Source organism: Protopterus annectens, chromosome 16.part0 (genome assembly GCF_019279795.1).
Source record: "Protopterus annectens isolate FY-2018-M chromosome 16.part0, PAN1.0, whole genome shotgun sequence".
In the NCBI taxonomy this organism is placed as follows: domain Eukaryota; kingdom Metazoa; phylum Chordata; order Ceratodontiformes; family Protopteridae; genus Protopterus; species Protopterus annectens.
Window position 1 is genome coordinate 625520444 of NC_056750.1, and position 20691 is coordinate 625541134.

Sequence of the window (20691 nt, forward strand, 5' to 3'; positions counted from 1 at the left end):
ATTCCTCAAAGCCACCTCTTCTCAAGAGGTTGTTCAAGTCCTACAGGAGGCTGAGACCTTCTACTAGAAAATGTTTCACTGCTGAGCGGAAAAGGTTGTTCTACTGGTGCTGCAAACATTGTCAGGATCCACTGAGGTTCCTACTGTACTGCAATATCTCTGTGAACTTTTTCGAGCGGGCTTGGCGTACTCTTTCATAAAAAGTCACCTGTCAGATATCACCTGTTAGCCCTCCACATAGGGCTAGGCCGGAGGTCAAGCTTTTTTGCAGGGGAGTCCTACATTTTAATCCAACAAGGAAACCCATGTCTCCCCCTTAGGATCTTAATTTTGTGTTGCACTGCCTCCTTTTGAATGAGCATCTTCCACATCTCTAAAATTCTGTATTTGGAAAACCATCCTCTTAGCACAGGTGAGAGCCAAGAGAGTTTTTGAGTTGCAAGCTCTCATGGCCATTCCCCTTTCCTTATTTTTCACAAGGACAGGGTGACTGTCAAGGCTAATCCATCATTCATGTCCAAGGTACTAAACAAGTTGTTCCTTAATCAAGCTATTCATGTTCCCACTTTCTTTCCCAGTCTCCAAAATGGGGGGAAAGGATCTTGCGTTTTCTAGACATTCACAGGCAACTGAGGTTTTTCACGAATAAAATTTAAATCCTTCAGAAAGAGTGACCAGCTGTTTGTATCTTTTATGAACCCTAAGTTGGGCCAGCCAGTCTCCAAACAAACTATTGATGTCTGAATTTCTAAGGCTGTCTCCTTTCTGCTACTCACACTATGGTAAGACAGTGCCTTCCTGCCCTAAAGCACACACACTAGGGAAGTCGCTCACTCAGGGACTTTTCACAAAGAAGTAGATTAATGTTTATTGTGGAGGCTGCCAGTTAGTCCTCTGTATTCACCTTTACCAAACACTACAAAATTGATGCTTTCTCCAGTTCCAGGGCAGCCTTTTGCTAGGTCAATCCTATCCAGACTGCTGGACAACTTTTACTCAGTAGCCCATCATCCTTCCTTATCCTTCATCTCTGGGAGTCACTTGTTTGGTTTACATGGTTGTCTGTCACAAAAGCATTTGAACACACTGTTTGCTCTCAACTAACATTGGCCATTCTGAAATTTGTTAGAGATTTCTTTATTACTTGGGTCTTTAGGTCACATTTCTTTCTGTCAGTTCTTCCAGTGCAAATTATGCTTTCAGGTTTCTCAAATCTGAATCACTTTAATGTGGAAGCAAGCTGCAAATTTTCGATAAGGAGACTAAACTATATCTACTTATTTGTTCAGCCCTTCAGATTGTTCATATAAATTTGTGACTCTTGAGTGTACCATTGAAGATATGTTGGCTTTGTTTATCTTTGGGAGAAATGTTTATAAAAGAGATTTTCCAGACATGTTGGGTTATTTAATTTTTCTGTTTCCCTCCAGTCTACAGCTCAGTTTGGAAGCAAGGATGAAATTTTGTTGACGTTGGAAAAACATGGAGGCATCTGTGACTGTCAGACATCAAGGTGAGTAGTAAAATGATCTAGAAATGCCAGTCTTACAACCTTGCCCATTAGTCTCTCATAATTTTGAATGCATGACTGAACCCTCGGTAAGAATTAGGAGTGTGAGAAGGTGTTGACAGGTCTTCATTTTTTTTTCTTTTTCTGAGAGTCTGTTCTTAAGTTCTCAATAGGAATTTATTGGAGAACAGAATGTCTCCAAGTAAAACATTTGCTTGACATGTAGTATGCATGCAGATTAATGTTTCTAAATTCAATTTTACTTAAAAGTAGTTTAGGTGGGGGGGGGGGTGGCATCTGTATTTTACCATCTCTTGTCTTTTTGTAACTTCATTTTTTTCCTGTTAAGATCCAGGTAGTACATTAATCTTTGAAAGTTTTTCTTGACATTTAGTACACATTTTTGCTGCTACTAATATTCTGCATATCAGCTTTGTAGAATGTAGACAAAAGATGTTTACATTAATAACTGCTTTTCTGATCCATTTATTTATATCCTGGCATGATTGTGTTTAATTCACCATAATAATGACATTGCCTACCTTGGAGAAATTAAGGGCCTTAGAATGTTTGACTATTTCCTCAGCCTAACTACCTCCTCTGATGTGATTTAAGACTATCTGTAAGGAAACTAAAAGCAGCATAAATCTTGTCCAGACACAGGGAGTTTCTTCCAATTCTCATGTGTCCAACAGGTGGCCCACGAGATAGACTGCCCACCAAAGCATTGTACCTGACCTGCAACATGCCCATCAAAATTACAGAATCAACCGGAGTATAGTTTTAAAATTAATAATCAAATCTGGTGTGTTCTGGTGTACAGTGACTATGTTCTGTTGCTTGAAGTGTGACTTCAGGACTTCCTAGTTAGTTGCACATCAGTATGTACTCATGTGCATTCAGTAATTTACAAGGACATCTCACCAGTGGACCAGTGTAAGTGTGCGTTGCATTACCGGGAGATTGCTAGTAAGTCTGCCGTGCCTAAACTTGACTGATGCCCACAGAGACAGTTGCAAAGAAATTGTAGGGAGGACAGATGCATAAGAACATGAACTGCTGTATATGCTGAGAAAATATATGCATGTGAGATGAAATGAAAGTCATATAAAATGCAAACAATAAGAAATACAATAAAGATGCTTTGAAGTAATGAGTGTGAAAAAAAGAATTGTGTAATAGTCCATTGTTACATAAATGGAGATGCAACCATGAGGTCAGTCATGTATTTAAAATTCAAACCATGTGTACTAGTTCTGGTTACAAGGGTGAGAGGAAGCATTGTTTTGCATTCAATTAATTTTGTATAATCTTTGCTAGAAAAATGATGATTTTGCTAAGATGTGTAAGGACAAGTGATTTCAAAAGGATTTGCATGCTGTTAAGCAGACAGCTGTTTTGTCAGTATTTTGGAAATGAAAAGAACTGATGTAAAAAGTCTGAAAATAACTTAGAAGCACTGAGACAAGCTTGCAATCTGACTTTTGGTAGGAGATGTTGAAAAGTAATAAACTGCTGAATTTTAACTAAATGTAGGGGAGGAATGTAATATATGATGCTTGTAAATTATCGAGGCTAGAAGATGCTAAAGAGAGAGCTTTGTGCCTTGTGCTAAATTATATTGTTCACAGTGTGGCATCACTAGGACAAAAAATACAGACATGTTATATATAATAAATGGCACAAAAGTGTTTTTCAAATCATAGCAGTTGAAGATGTTAGATGCTAGTTCTCCTGTGAAGAAGTGGCCTGAAGAATGCCAAATTTTATTTTATTTTATTTTTAAATAGTAGATGCAAACCACGATTTCTGGATGCTACAGCCATGTTAGAGAAAAAACAGATAAAATGGTATCATTAAGCATGTAAAATAAGTAGCCTGTTAGAGAACTACATAAAAACAAGCAACAACAAAAAATATAAACCACCAAAGAGAAACTTTCTGCTTGCACTCAGATGCAATCCATCTTGCTCAAATGGAAGTGGCTGGCATGAAGGAATGAATGACGGCATTTGGAGTTGAACAGTAAAATATTCTGGAAAGTTAGTTAAGTTGGAAGATGGCTCCCAAAGGGAGAACCTAAATTACTCCAGAAATCCCAGAAAAAAATAAAAAAGACCAACTGCCTGGTGTTTGTGAAGGAGCAGCTTAAGAAATGGATAGGAATACCTGCTCATGAGATAGCATTGGAAAGAACTCATTGCGTATCTATTCCCAACAGTGCTGGAAAGATGGTGAAGCAAGTACTGTCTAAAGTGTGAGAAACTGGAGAACTTCTGAAAGTAGATGAGCGTACCAAATGTTTAGTGGTAATGACTATTCAGACTTGAATAGTTTGATTTCTGTGTGTTTTTTTCAAGGAAGAGGACTTGAAATTATGTTTAAAGTGTTTTTTTTTTTCTTGGAGGAACAAAGGCTGCCATGGCCTATGAGCCAGCATGAACTGAAATTCAGTGCTCTCAGAGCAGAAAGGTGACTCGGACCCTAGTTGAAAGGGGGGAGGAATGATTGTAGATCATCGACCTGAAGTGACAGAAGGAGACAGTAGAAAAGATGTTATAACAAAGCAAATTAAAATATTCTGTAGGTACTTTAGGGGTGGTGGAGGAGACATATATTTCCTTGGTATTGTGTGTACAAACGAGAACAAAGTAAATAACATAAAAAAAACAACTCTAACATGGGTTGTTTAAGGAGAATGGAGAGGCAAGGTAGTAGGCATGTTTATACTGTCAAGTAGGTGAGACTGGTAGTTTAGGTTTCCTTAAATGTCACCGTAGTCTGCTGCTGCTTCTCATCCTAATACTAAATTAAGCAGTCTAAAGAAAAGGTGTGATGCAAATACTGTATAATGAGAATCACTTAATGCTGTCAGGATATCTTAAAATACTTGCATTTTGACAAGCTCACCAAAGTCAGTATAAGGTCAGAATGTCAAAAGTTTAGAGGTCAGCTAAACAATACATTTGCTTTAGAAAATAATTGTTGGTTTGAATCTGGGTGAAGACAGGCCACTGAAGATGGAGATCCATCTAGGAAAGTCTTGTATACAAGACATAGTAGCACACTAGACTGTAAATAATGTTTCATTTGCAAATTAAGGTAGTTATTGGAAGCAGCAATGTTTGTATAGAAGTTAAGGTTGTAAAATGTTTAAGGTAATTTTACTGAATGATGCTTGAACAAGAAGGAAAATATGCTCGAAATATTCATAATGTTTCTTTTCTTAATAAGAAAGAAGTGAGACCAAGATCAGCCTGCCAGGCATTAGTGAGTGCATGTAAGACAAAAGTTGGAAATGCATATTTAACAAAGGCTATCTTGTATAATGAGTGAGAATAGATTTTTATCATAATGACTACTACATTCATGTCATCTTGGAATGTAAATGGCCTTACAGGTATAGAGAACTAGAAAAGAGTATTGAATTATAATAGGAATTTTATTAGGAAATGCAGAGTGCAAGTAGCAATGCTGTAGGAGACACATTTGGAAAGAAATGAGCATATGAATTTGACAAAGAAAGGATTTCAGAATGGATATTCAGCAGAATATCAGGAACAAAGGAAAAGGAGGAGTGATAATACTGTTTGCTATAGGGGCTCCAGTTGTGATAGAAGAGGGAGGAAAAAGATAACTGTAGATTTGTAGTAGTAAGAGCATGTATTTTTAGGTTCTGTATTTACATTATCGACCATTTAACTTGTTGAATGCCTAAATGTCGACAGCTAAGGGTTGACAACTGACTATGTCGAATGGCCAGTTAAGCGAATGCTTTCATCAGGAAATATTTCACTTGACCATGCCAAAGCAACACAAACTTGCAAGCCATAACAAAGTGGGGGACTTTGCCCCCCCGATGTTGGGGGCTGTGCCCCCCACACCCCCTAACTAAATACACCAACTCTGAGATCGCTGTACATTGGGGAAAGGGCAAACTCCCGATAATGGCTAAGCAAATTCTTTCCCGGTGAAAGAATGTGTGTAACTGGCCGTTCAACATTGTCGGTTTTCGACCCTTAGCTGTCAACATTTAGGTGTTTGACATTCTAAGCAGTCGATGAAATAATATAGACATAGACCCTATTTATATCCCACCAAAAACTGCTGTTAATGGAGCTTAAAGTTTTGGGAGAAATAATTAGCATTCAGCAGGGAATATTACTCGTAGGTGCAGACTGGAACTTGATTTGCAATACTGAGGATGCATTGGTGTTCCTAGAGGGGAAATATAAAAGAGGGTAGATTTCTGAATAAATCTTTGAAAATGTTTGGTATGAATGACATGAATTCAGTAGGGGCTAGGGTAGAATTTACATGTTATTACCTATGGTACAATAACTGGACTAGAATGGATAGAAATTTTATGTTCAGTTAATTTAAAGCTTCTGCTAAAAATGCAGGGTAATGAAGTAAAAATGAGATACCAGAGTTTTCCCATCTACATGTTAAAAAGAGAGGAATGTATGGCATGGTTAGTGGAAATTATTCGAGAGTAATTAGGGATTATTCAGATGGGCTGGCAAAAGTTAAAATACTGCAGAATAAGTGGAATCTCACAGAAATAGAGTAACAGCTGTGGCATGCTAAAGAGAAAATAGAGGAGTATGTGGATAATATGCACAATGTTATAAATATTGCTGTTAAGCAACTATTATTTTGAAAATGGATCCAGAGCAGAAAACATTTTTGGCACAGTGACTTAGGCAACAGAAAATCGAAAGGATTATCAGCAGACCTAGGGAGCCTATGACAAGAAAAATAACTTGAGATCCTATAGAGGTATTAGAGATATTTTGGAAATGTTAGAAGAATGTGCATATTACAGAGAAATGTGGAAGCCAAGAAAGAGCATAAATGGAAGTAATTTATGAATACTTAATTATGCCAAAGTTGGAGGAAGTTCAGGCTTAACTAAAAGTTAAAATAGGAGGAGATGAACTAAAACAGTGATGTTTAATCACTCCTGCAAAGAAGTCTCCAGGAACAGATAGTATTCCTGTAGATATTTGGAAGTTAGGAGGGAAGAAAGTGATAAAGATCTGGTAGATTTTTTAATAGCATTTTAAAAGGATGGGAGACAGCAGCAGTATCTTGGAAGAAAGCTGTGGCAGCAGTATTACCCAAAGAGTATAAGGACCCATCAGACCCAGCTTTGTGTAGACCCATTTCAGTTTTAAATCATGATTGTAAAGTGCTTGTCTATACTGGATGAATTGCCAAAACTAATAGATGTGGATCATTGTTGTTTTGTGGAGGGGAGGCAAACATTTGACAACATCAATAGAGCAAGGATGATCCAGAGGGAAGCAGAATGGAATAAAATACTGCTGCTTTTGGTTGGTGTTCATGCAAAAAACTTTCAACAGAATAAGCTGCATTTTTGTGAGTAGGACAATGGAAACATTTGCAGTTCTTGATACAACAACAAGGTTAATTAGGAGGATGTATGAAAGATCAAGGCAAGAATCAAAATGAGAGGCAGAAGTGAGAGGGTTCGTTTCCAATAAGTTCTGTTTGAGCAAAGGAACCAGGCATGGGTGTCCACTTTCCCTTTTTTTTTCTCTGTATTTAGTGCAATTGTCAAATATGGGACTCAGAAATTCAGGGATATAATTGGTATAGCAATCAGGAAAAGGTGACTTTATTGGCAGAGGAGGATGTTTTGTACTTGATAAATCCAGAAAAGGTTATTTTGGTGTTGTGGAGCATTTCGAGACATTTTCAGGTCTGTTCATGATATAAAATTAATGAAAACAAAACAAAGACTACAGCTGTAGCTTAGGTTCAGCCATACCCATAATTATGGGGACATAAGATGAAGTTAGTATGGATTAAAAAGGCTTAAGGTATGGGAGCCAAGGATATATAGGGATAGACTAAACAAAAACTGCGAAACTGGAAGCTCTGGTTTATGGATAGCAGTATACAGGTGGTGTGCATGTTTTTAGTTCCTTTAGTATTATATACAGGTCAGGTGTATTCTTATTAACCAGAGAAGTTGTGGATATTTGTTAATAAAGACTTGAAGGAATTTATGGGGGGGGGCAAGAGTTAAGTGGCATAAACTGATCCTCCCAATAGAATAAGGTGGTAGGCTTACCTGATTGGAAGAACTACACAGTTAAGACTTGTATCAATAACTTAACTCATTCACTCCAATGGAGCTCAGGAAGTTTGCACTGTAACTTCCAATGGGTAGAGGCTAAGCCTTTTGACAAAATCATATTATGTCCTTACATTGCAAACAAATGTTAATATCTCTGGAACCACAGAGGTTATGAAAGAAGTACAAATGGCAAACACTTCAGCACAAACTATTTTTATAGTGGTAGTATTCTTTAGGTTCTAGGTCTTAAATTGAATTTTGTAAGTCACAGTAAACACACATTTTGTAAACAACTTGCAATGTCTTAGCAACTACTCGAGTTACACACATTCTGTCAGCAGCATTTTATTCATGTAGCTGAGAGCTTTCATATGCGGCTAAGGAGTTCTGTCTGTGTTACCTGGTAGTTGAGATATTTAGAAAGATGTGAAAATATCTATAGAACTTAATATCATAAAAACAACAGTTAATATCTATTTACCTGCACTAGACAAGAGGTCAGCTATTAATGCAGTTGAGTTTGTCATTGTATAAGCTTTAATTTGAAACATTTTAAAACCTTGTACATAGTATGGTTTTGGAATTACTAATGCAAATATGAACAAGCAATATGTGTTGCATAGAGGCATCACTTGGATGTAATGAGTTAAGCAGAAGGTTGTTGTTCAAAGTGGAATGGGATAGTGATGAAGCAAGCGGGAGAGTCAAGAAAAAAGTAGTGTGTGAGATTTTGGATGCAGATCCCTAAGGAGAATAACAGCAACCATACAAAATGCTATATTTATAGGGCTACAGAAAGTGTTATAAGAGCTGAGCCAACGTAGGAATGGAGGAAGGAGATTTTGCCAATAGGGATGACTGCTCATTCAGAGGAGATTACAAAAGGTTAGGAAGAGAGACTGGAAAATCTTTTTACAAGGGAACAATGGGAGGACAAATGGATGGCTCCAAAGGTTTAGGATTTTTGCTTGGAAGTATTTACGTAGATATTTTTATACTCCAGGCAGACTTAAAAGAATTTTTCCTCGGGTAGATGGCAAATGTTGGAGGTGTGATGTTTTTTGGGAGTATAATTATTTAGCAGATTAAATTCTGTGCAGAGTACTCTATCAGAAATATTGAGGGAGTAAATTTCTATAACTATGGAACTGATTTTTGAGATAAGACATAATAGTCTGAATTGACAAAGTAAAGCCTTATTAAGTTTAATTCTATTGGCTGCCAAAAGGCAGTTACTAGAAAAATGAAATCCAACTCTAAACTAACTGTATTTGAAACACTGAACATTGCAGAAAAGATAAAAGAACTGCAAAAGGGATCTTTAGAAAAGGGAAAGAGCAAATTACACATAAAATACATGAAATTTGTGGGGAGGCAGAAACTGAGCAGTTTTAAGTTATGTTGGATTGATGTATGTATATGTGTGTGTTTGTGCTGTTTCATTTACCTCCCCTGCCTCTCATCACCAAGTTTCTTCAGAAAGCACTTCAAGTTAAAGAGCACAGTTATCCACATTGTTCCTTTCTGACCTTCCCCTTCCTTTGGTCTCACCTAGTATGTCCTTATTGGACAGTGGATGCTGGATCCCAGTCCAGACCACCTGCACATTGCAAGCCTGAAGTTGACCACATGGTTTCTCCAGTTCTGATGATGGCTTGACATTCAAGGCTTTCCTCCCCAGTTCAAAAAATCCTAGTATCATCTCATAAACCTTTGATTAGGAGAATTTACAAAAGTAAATGAAAAAGGTTTTCCTTTAGGGTTTATCAGAGAGACTTGTATCCCTTTACCACCTAGCTTCCAGCTGTTCTAGATTTGCTTGTCTCGAGTTTTCAAGGTGGAGCAAATTTTTCCACCATTAAGGTATAGTTAGCAGCCATCTCGAACTATCACTTTGAAGATAATGCTTCTCTTTTAGCTTCATCTAAATTATGAAAGGCTTTTCTTAAGGGTACTTTTTTACTTAGACCTCCAATAAAGGACCCCACTCCACTTTGGGACCTCACTATGGTTTTGCAAACCTTAGTACTTTCTCCCTTTGAACCATCAGCTAAAGTAGATTTTAAGTTTCTTGGAAAACTGTCTTTCTGGTAGCTGTATCTTCTGCAAGATGAGTATCTCTTCCAATAGATGAGTATCTGAACTCAAAGCACTATCTTCCAAACACCACACATCCTTCCTTCTTAACAAAAGTTGCCTCTGAAACCAGTATCAATCAAGTCATCGATTTGCCAGTTCTCTTCCCCAGATTTGAAAACAACGAAGAATACACCCTTCATCATCTTGATATACATAGGCAGCTTTGTCTATTCAAAGTTTAGTAATTTGCATAACAGCAGTTTATAAGATGATGAGATCTCTTCACAGGACCAAGGAGTTTAGAAAAACTGATCAATTATTTGTCTCCTTTCATAGTAAAAAATTGGGAAGACTGGTTTCAAAAACTACACTGGCTAAATGGATAACAGATTGTATTTATTATATTTATTCCTTGAGAGGTATAACCTTACCAAGAAAACCAAAAGTACATTCACCCAAGTTGATGTCTATATCGGCTGGAGCCTCTATTGACGATATTTGTGCAGCTGCCACTTTGTCTAATACCCATGCCTTTATTACGTATTATAAATTGGATGTAATCTCCAGAAGTAGAGCTGCCCATGGTTCTGCGGGTTCTCTGGAACATCTTTCCATCAGGGCCACCCAAGGTTACTGTAGCTGGGGACTCTGTCCCATTTGTTGAGGAATGAATGAAAATGACATCATCAGATAAAGAAGTCATATACTCACTATAACGTTACATCTGTGTTGTCCATTTTCATTCTTTAACTTCCCTCCCTCCTTCTCCCTGTCCATGATTTTGGAAAAGGTGTAAGAGAATTATTGTTAGGAGCCGTTGTTCCTGTTTGAGCTCCTGATCTTTCAGCTATCGCGTTTTTGTCATAGCACTGTAATTGTATTTTATGACTGTAATGCATAAAATAGCCGCAGGCTCGATCTGAGTTATTATAGTGGTTAGGGGCATTGTGGGTAAGGGAAGAGCTCGAGAGTTGTATCCTAGAATCTTTAGAAAGTGACAGAGTCAGATCCGAGGATCTGACTCAAACCCATTCATTGAAGAAGAATGAAAGTGGACAACACAGATGGAATGTTATGGTGAGTATATAACTTCTTTTTATTCCGCAGAGTGAATTTTAATGATATATCATCTAGCCCCATTGAGAGAGTAGCTTAAATGTTCTGGAAGACCAAAAGTACACCATCCTGTATTATTTTTAGACAAACCTGTAACTCTGTGTTATCACAAGGAAAACTATCACCTTCCTTATTTAATCTCACAAATTTAACAATGTATTTATTGAAAGTTTTGCTGCTATCTTCCTTGAATTAATGAGTTTGCTTCAAAAAGTATGGGGCCGGCGGTAATGCTTTACTTAACTGTGAAATGTGTTATTTTTTTTAAGTTTGCCAGTATGAATTAAAATTTTGGTTTACACATAAATTCCCTACTTAAGTTTTTCGATAGCACTGTTTAATTTCTTTTTGTTATAAATTAGTTTTTTTAGACCTTAAAAGCCTTTCTTTTATGCTGTAAATAAACATTGTTAATCTTGATTTTCACCACAATGGGTGCTGACTTATTTCCATAGGTACAGTGTATTGGTTCAAGACATTCTTTACATGTTTAATTGAAAATGGGCTGTCCATGATTCCTGTTTTCCTCAAAGTTAATTTTGTCCCATTGCTATTATTTTTAACTGTCTTTTTATTATATTGTTTTCATTCACTTGTTTTTATTGTCTTATCTTGGCCATTCCATTAAATGAAAACTTCAAAAATTGTAATCTTCAGTGATAAGTGGCATGATGTTCCCAAAGATGGACTCATTTTCACATTTTTAAACTAATCCTTTATTTTTAATTAAGATAAGGTCCAGTTTGATGTTACTACTATGTGTGGAAATTCTCACCATATGCTTGAAATGATGCAGGTTTATCAACTCCAAAAAAGTAAGATGAAAGCCATGATGTCCCATAACATTTTTCCACATTTATAACTGGTAAAAACACAGATGGCAACAGCTGCACACTGCAAAAAATAAAAATAAAAACAAAGTGTAATATAGTCAAAAACATTATTGAGTAGTGCCAGGAGTAAGCACTTTCATTAGATGAAGTCCTTATTCTTCAGAAGAAAGCACTTCTTGCTGGTACCAGTCAGTAAAGTTTTTGACTTTGTTACACTTGGTTTGCTCATATTTATAGCCGGGTAACTAACATCTCCCACTATCGCACTAAGTTTTCCATCCAGTATTGACGTGAGACAATATTTAAAGTCATAACTTTCTGCAGAATAAAGTTGGAAGACTTAGAGCCAGAACAATTCTGACAGTACTCCAGGTGTTGATATCATTTAGTATTACACTTAGCATTTTGGCTTTGTCGGATTTATACACAACTAACACAGAAAATTAGTCTTTTAATAAGCAGTAGTATGTCACTCCCTCATTCTTTGCTGTAACTTAAATAGGACATGTTAGAGGGACAGATTTATCTCCCAGTGACTGTCGCGTCTTTGGAATAGACTACCAATTCATATGAAACAGAGCACCTCTATAACACTTGTATGGGGCACCATAAATTAATACTGGGGATAGCGCCCACAACCCTCCTGGACATGGGCAGTCATTACTAAATGCAATCCTGGGTATTGACTAGCATATCTATGGTACTACATTGGGTTGACATGGATAGGCTTGAAATGACCTCCAGATCGATAGCCTAGTAAACTCCTATGATCGTATGAAACTTCAGTAATTTAATACTAGTACTATTCCATGTGTCACTAGTGGCTGTTAACATCAGTTTGTTCTGAGGTAGCCAAAATTTCAAGCTCTCTGTCTTATTCAAAGTGTACTAATTTGCATAACAGAAGTTTATAAGATGATGAGATATTTTGTTTTGGGATGTTTTTTTTTCTCATCATTGCTAGTAGGCCTGAAACTTTTTTATACTTTTTTCCTAAAACTTTTGTCATAACCTTGTTACCTTTTAATGACAAATTAATGTGGTCTGTTGTAAATAAGATATAAGAATTTGGGAAGAAATATTTTAACTTCAAAACCTTTTATCAGGCCTTTTTGACATAGTTAAACAGTATATAGCTTTTTTGAGTATTGGCATTTATTAAAGTCTGGCCATGTAGAGATGTTGTGCAAAATGTCATCTGTTTTGTTTACATATTTTATGAATTGCTAATACTGCGTCCTGTACCTCTCAGTTGTCCACAGTTTTTTAGAATGTCCAGATTTTATCTTATATTTTTGGTGTGTTCCTCATAAAATGTGATTTTTCTAGCAAATTATTGGGGATTAAAGTTGCTAAATAATGACAGACATTTTTTAGACTTTGTATCCTTTAGAAATATTTTAAATCTACCTTAATTTTATCAAAGTAAACTTACTGTCATTTGGACCCACATGAGTGCAGGCTAAACAAAATGTTGTTGCTTCAAGCAATGTACAGACAAGAAAACACACAAAAAATATAACAGTATAAATATAAAAACGGAAGTACAGACACTATATATGACATTAACATTATGCCTTTGTCCCTCCATTATTTCTGGCTGTGTTCTAAATTATTGCACTAAGATGCTGAGAGTTTGGATCCTTAATATGTTTAATTGGTATTTTAAAATAATTTGGACCTACCTCTCATTATAGACTTATGAAGATCTTTATTTTGGAACCAAGTAATCCCATCAGCCTTGCTCCTGACAAAGCTGTAACTAACTTTATTTCAGCCAAAGGTCTCGACTGATATTTTATACAAGAAGCACAAAGTACCAAAACCTTTTACCCTTTACACTCTTATCCTTGTAAATTATAAGCTCAGGTATAGGTAGGTTCAAGGTAGGTACTAGGCTATCTGCTTGAAGGCATTTATAAGCCTAGCCGGAATGTATTGGCTTTTGCCGCCCCTTTAGATTAGTTCCCTGTACCTCTGTCCAGCAGAACCATTGAAGTGATCCTGGGGGTAAACTTTCTGTTTCCCATTCACTCGTCAAGGTTTCTCTTGAAGAGGGGTTAGCTAGGAGCTCTGCCTAATGTAGATTGGAATCTTGTTCCAGAGCATGGGAAGTCTCTGGGACAGGAATCTATCCCTCCAGCACGTCCTATATATTGTTGTGGTGAGGTTTAGATCCCTGGAGCGTGTGGCTCGAGGGGATATGGTTTTCTTTAGGTGGAGCATGTCCATCAATTCTGGGTTGGACATGGCCTTGTACATCAGGCAGAGATCACCTCTGAATAGGCGGTATGCAACCGAGTACAGCTAGGTGGAGTTTCTTCAGTCGTGCTGCATAGGGCATCTGCTTGAGGCCAGTGATCCTCTTGGTGAGGTTCTTCTGTGGTCTTTCCAGTTGTTGCAGGTGTCTTGTAAGGTACATCCCAAATTGGGCATTGTACTCTATGATGGGTCTGATGAGTGATGCGTAGAGGGGCCCAATGACCTCTTTCGATCTGGATGCAAACCCTTTTGTGATTAGGTGGGCCACATAGAAGGATTTTCTAACCACTTTGGCAATGTGATTATCAAAGGAGAGGTTACTATCTACTTGGGTCCCTAGATCCCTTATTACGTCTTCTGTATTTAGGGGGCTACCACTTATGTGGTAGTTTGTGGGTACTTTGTTTTTTTCCAAAGGGGATGACTGTGCACTTTTTGGCATTTAGCTTGAGGCCATGGTTTTGACACCAGGTATCTGTCTCAGTGAGACCCTTTTGGAAGATGTTTGTGTTGGCTGGAGAGTCAATTATAGCCTAGTTTTGCAGTCGTCTGTGAACATGGTCAGCCATAGTCCTCCTGTGTTTGCCTGTACCTCTGAGAAGTTTATGCCGAACAGGAGGGGTCCTAGGACTGAGCCCTGGGGAATGCCATTTGTAACCGGTTTAGAGTCAGACCTAGCTCCCGTAACTCTTACCATGTGAGTTCTGTCCATGAGCCAGTTGACAGCCCATCTTGTGATGTAGGAGTTTATGTTCAGGCTGGTGAACTTGTCTATAATACCTGAGTGGGGAATGGTGTCGAAGGCCTTTGCGAGGTCTAGGTAGGCTGTGTGTACTAGCTTTCTTCATCTATAGCCTTGGTAATTGTCTCAAAGAAGTCCACCAGGTTTAGGAGGCATGATCTGCACTTAACAAAGCCGAACTGGATAGGGTCCAGTGTTTGGAAGTTTCCTATGTCTCTGTTAATGAGATCCATGATGATGCACTCCATAGCTTTGCTGACCAAGCTAGTCAGGCTTATAGGGCGATAGTTCCCAGGGTCCGTTGTGACTCCACCTTTGTGGAGCGAAATAATCGTTGCTGGGCACCACTCTGTGGGCAACATAGCCTGTGGAGTGGCTGAGTTTAAACAGTGTGTTTAGGTGAGGGGTTAGTTCATCTTTGAGCTTGTGTAGGACGCAGCCTGGGACACCGTCCGGTCCCATTGATGCTGTGTTTTTGGTTTTGGAGAGGGCTGATGTTCTTCATCTCACATTGCTGCAGTCCTTACACTTGGGTAGTCCGCTGTCCTCGGTCGGCCCGAATATCAAAGTATAAGGCTGACGTCGGTCAAGGCGCATTTGACTGACATCAGGACGTCAGGGTACAAATGCGCATGACCGACGTCATATCCTCAGTCTTTTTTGCCGCATGGTCCGATGCAGAAGCAGCGTTGCAAGTGCCGGTTGGCATTCTGAAATTGTTCGATTTCGGAGTTTCAGACCGAGTCAAAGTTGGCTAAGTACCCGTTGGGAATATTTTAGTTTTTCTTGCCTCAGTGGTTTACCGGATGTCAGAAAAAGTGAATAATTGTATTTCTTGTGGGAAACAGATACCGCATAGAGACTACCATACTTTGTGTATTCCTTGTTTAGGCCTGAGCAGCGTTGTTGGGTGTCGCTCTTGTGCTAGATTCAATAAGCGCACTATTAAGAGAAGATTAGATTGTGCCAGGTTAGTCTTCGAAGCGGTGCAATTATAAAATGCCGTCGGATGCTCCGCGCAAGGACAAAGCAGTTAAACCTAGGCTAGAGGAACCGTCAGTACTGGACGGTTCTTTAGAGGTGTCGGTGGAGCCGGTGGTTCCTCCGGAGGTTTCTTTGGGATCCCAGGGAGAGACTTTGTTATTGCAGGATGTGGCCTCTCAGGAGGCAGGCCAGGCTGATGGGGCTTCTCAGGTTACTATACTCCCTCCCTGCCTAGGGTGGTTAGGCCCTCTCCTTCTGTTTCCAAGGCTTCTCCCAGGGGCAGGCCAGGTTTAGCTTCAGTTGGTGTTACCCCTAGCTCTTCAGGAACTGTGCCCAAGAAGCATATGCTTAAAATGGCAGAAGATTTGATTACTTTGATTAGGGGTTCTATGCCCCCTCCTGATAAGAGACCTAGGGTGGAGCCTGAGCTAGGAGTTTTGAGCAGGCTTCAGATGTTTCAGAGTCTTGCTGAAGACTTGCAGGAGTACTCTCCTTATTCTGATTCTGATGTGGATGATTCTACTCCTTCTGCTTCTCCTCCTGAGGATTTTTCTTTTTCAGAAACCCTTCATTCCATGAGGGAGCATTTTAAGTGGGAAGGTCAGGACTTCTCTGATTCCAGGAAAAGGCTTAGGGAATTTTTGTTTTTACCCCAGCATAGGCCTTTGGCTATACCTCCTGTTTTGGATGTAGTGGAAGATGTTTTTACAGAGGCTTCTCTTAATCCTGATTCTTTGCCTCCTGCTCCTGTTAAACCGGATAGGTATTACAGGGTGCCTGAAGCTCATAAGTATCTTTCCTAGGGCAGACCCAGAAACTGTTAGCCAGGGGCCTAAAGGTGTTAAGGCTTCTGTTGTTAAGAAGTTCCTGCAGACAAAGAGGCCAGGGCCTTGGATAGATGGGGAAAGAAAGTTTATACTTCTTCCACTCTTGCTATGAGGGCTTTGAATTGCCAGTTTCACATGTTGAAATACCAAAACTATCTCCTTTCACAATTGAAGTCTAAGGTTGATGCTCTGGCAGAAGGTATTGATTGTAAAGAGTTGCAAGATTTAATACATGTTTCTGAACAGGTGGGTAAGCATTCTTTGCAATGTGGTTTTGATGCTGTACAGGCCTCATCTAGGGTGGCTGCCACTGGGTCAGTTCTTAGGCACGCCTGGCTGAGGGATCAAAATTTATCTGAACATGTTAAAACAAGGATTTTAGATGCTCCTTTACAATCTGACGTGTTGTTTGGTCCTCCTGTTGAGGCAGTTTTAAAGAAAATGGAAGACAAGGCTAAGTCTATGCAGACTGTTAAAGATTTTGCAGGTCCAGCCTCCAAAGTTTAGTAGAAATTGGCCTACTAAGGGGTGGACGTATCCTTCTTATGATTCCCAGTCTAGGGGTAGATCTAGGCGTGGTAGGGGCAGAGCTCAGGGCTCTTTCATGCCTAGAACAGGAGTTCTCCTGCACAGTCTTCGGTGAGGGCAGGTCAGTCCTTTCGTAAACAGACCCAATGGCCTATTTTTCAGCTGCCAGAGCCTTCTCGTCTGGCAGCACCTTTGGGAGGAAGGTTGGCACTTTTCAAAGAAAATTGGAGTTTAATTACCCAAGACAGTTGGGTATTGGATATCATACACCACGGTTACAGGTTTTATTTCCATACCTTGCCTCCTTTCAAAGGCATGCCAGACGTTCCTCCTCAACAAAGAATAGAGGCTCACAAGCAAGTTTCTCTGTTACTCCAAATAGGGGCCATACAGGTCCCTATGCCAGAAGTGGGCCTAGGATTTTATTCTCGCCTGTTCCTAGTACCAAAGAAGGGGAACACGTGGAGACCAATTTTGGATTTATCTACCCTCAACACTTATCTGGACATTCCCAAGTTCAAAATGTTGACGTTACAGCAGCTTTTACCTCTGCTGGGCAAAGATCATTGGATGGTAACTTTGGATCTCAAGGAGGCTTACCTTCATGTTCCTATCAGACTAAGTTGCAGGAAGTATCTGCGCTGAGCTGGGACTTCTCACTATCAGTTCTCTGCATTGCCCTTTGGCTTATCTACTGCCCAGAGTGTTCACGAAAGTTCTGGCTCCAGTGATAGCTTTCTTCAGGCTAAAAGGAATACAGATCTATCCTTATTTGGACGACTGCCTGATTCTGGCTCAAGGAAGGAAGAGCTTCTTCATCATTTGGAATATGTGATAGCAGTGCTAAGATGCCTGGGGTATTCTGTGAACGAAATAAAGTCCAGTCTAGTACCCTCTCAGGACATGTGCTTTCTGGGTGAGACTGAAAACAGCATCCCAGATGGCCTTTTAACCCCGGACAAACAAAAGAGTCTATCCCTTTACTTCCATCAACTATCTCATCAGTCCGGCTGACTGCAAGGACAGTCCTTCAAGCCTTAGGGTTCATGGCATCTTGTATTCTGTTGCTTCCCAATGCCAAACTGCATATGAGTAAGCTGCAATGTTATCTCAAAATGTATGGACACAGCACTGCCAGGATCTGGACACTGTCATTCAAATAATACCTTGCATTCAAAAGGAATTTTTGTGGTGGGCTCAGGAATGTCACCTAAACAAGGGACTTTCTGTGACCCAGATTTTAACGACAGATGCCTCAGACAAAGCTTGGGGAGCTCATCTAAATGGAAAGTGGATACAAGACAAGTGGCCTGCCAGACTACAACATCTACATATCAACCTGAAGGAGATGTTAGCAGTCCAGTTTGCATTAATAGCTTTCAAGGATTTACTTCTTCCAGGGCAGGTGTTGATTCTAACAGACAACACAACTGTCATGTGGTACATCAACAAGCAAGGGGATTCTTATCCTCTATGCAGGCAAGCAATGATTTTGTGGGAGACTGCTCTCAGTTTACAGCTCAATCTTCAGGCAAGGTTTCTGCCGAGCACAGAACTCCTTAGCAGATGTGTTGAGATTATGGATCCCCACGAGTGGAAATTGGATCCTCATGTATTTCAGAAATTGACAGTGTCATGGGAACTCCAGACATAGATCTGTTCCACTAAACCATCAGCTGCCAAAGTTTTGCACAAAAGGTTTCATCCCACAGCTTGGAGAGTGGATGCTCTTTCTTTCAATTGGAGCAATCTTCATGTGTATGCCTTTCCACCTCTGCCTCTCCTCCCAAAGGTACTTCTAAGGTCAGACAGGACAAGCCAAGGATGATTTTAATAGCTCCGGATTGGCCTCGACAGCACTGGTACCCATTACTGAGAAGTCTTGGCCTTTGCCTTGATTCCACACCTGTTGTCACAGGAGGACAGCCATTTGCTCAATGTCAAGCTTCACTCTCTGCACCTAACAGCCTGGCATATTCTGTTTTGAACCATAGTGGGCCTCCACTTCCTCAGCAAGTTTTGAATGTTATTTTGGAAGCTAGAAGGCCTAGTACAATGAAAATAAATGGAAGAGATTTTTATTTTGGAGTGCAGCAAAAGATTATGATGTTTCTGAGCCTAATTTGAGTGTGGCTCTTCAATATTTTACTGAGTTACTGGACAAAGGTTTGTCTTCTCTTCTATTAAGGTTCATGCTGCAGCAATTTCGGCTCACTATGATTGTGACCCACCATTGTTTTCTCATCCTTTGTTCAAGCAATTTCTTAGAGGGCAAAGAATATCAGACCCCACGAAGAGCTCCTACTCCTGCTTGGGATCTCAATTTTGTGTTGGTGAAACTCACTCTACAACCTTTTGAGCCTGCAGCTACTTCTGAGTTGAAATATTTATCATGGAAGACTGCTTTTGTTGGCCATTACCTCTGCAAGAGGGGTTTCTGAATTGCAGGCCCTTATGGCGGTTGAGCCTTTCTTGATTTTCCATAAGGATAGGTATCTTTACGCACTAATCCTTCCTTTATGCCTAAAGTGGTTTCTAGTGTGGCTTTAAACCAAACTATTCATTTGCCTACTTTTTATGCAAACCAAAATAAAGGGGAAAAGATTTTGCACACTTTAGATGTACACAGGCAGTTGATATTATTTGGACAGAACTAAAGGGTTCAGGCAGTCTCAGCAGTTGTTTGTTTCTTTTGCTTTGGGTTCTCAGGGCAAGCCTGTGTCAAAACAAACTATTTCTAAGTGGATTTTTGCATTGCTTTCTGTTATTCCCATCATGGCAAGGAGATTCCAGCTGGGATTAGGCCTCATTCCACTAGGGCTACTGCCACTGGACAGCCTTTTGAGGGGTGGCAACCAAGGATATTTTGGAGGCAGCTACTTGGAGTTCAGTGCATACTTTCTCTAGGCATTATCACCTACCACTTTACTCTAAATCCAGGGCTGGTTTTGCCACTGCTGTTTTGCAGGGCATTTTGGCAGCTCCTGGTTTGGCCATCCTCCCTTACCTCTGCTTTGGGATTCTACCCAAGTGTAAGGACTGCAGCAATGTGAGATGAAGAACATAGTACAGTTTTGTACCTACCATAAATGTAGATGTTCAAGATCCACATTGCTGCAGTCCTCCCTCCTTCCCTCTGTAGTTAGAGGTGGTTGTGTGGGTTGGGTTGTAAATATTGTGTATATTGTATATATTGTACATATAATTAGTGCAAGGGTGGTTGGTTGTTTGTTTGCTGTCTTTTGGTTTTGACCTTTATGTTTAGGGTCTTCTGACATCTGGGGCAAGAAAAGACTGAGGATATGACGGTCATGCGCATTTGTACCACGCCCTGATGTCAGTCAAATGCGCCTTGACCGACGTCAGCCTTATACTTTGATATTCGGGCCGACCGAGGACAGCGGACTACCCAAGTGTAAGGACTGCAGCAATGTGGATCTTCGAACATCTACATTTATGGTAGGTACAAAACTGTACTTTTTAACCGGAGTGTCTGATTTCAGGGGCACTACATTCTTCTGGTATAGTTATGGGCCCTTTTGGAGGTGAGTGGGGGGGTGAAGTTTGCACTGAACCTGTCTGCCAGGATGATGGCTATATCAGTCTCTAGAGTGACTAATACCCTGAATTACTTCAATATTTCAACTCTTTTTAGTTATAGTAGGTGGTTCATTTTGAGTCATTTAACACCGTTCCTTCCA

General features: G+C 39.6%; 1 protein-coding gene across 1 annotated transcript in view; it reads left to right on the forward strand.

Annotated features, from left to right (window-relative positions):
* Positions 1-20691, forward strand: part of PMPCA (peptidase, mitochondrial processing subunit alpha) — a 970881-nt gene that overhangs the window by 137663 nt on the left and 812527 nt on the right. Inside the window, exon 4 of the mRNA XM_044057867.1 lies at positions 1431-1513. Within this exon, the coding sequence (XP_043913802.1) occupies positions 1431-1513 (83 nt within the window). The remainder of the gene's footprint in view (positions 1-1430; positions 1514-20691) is intronic.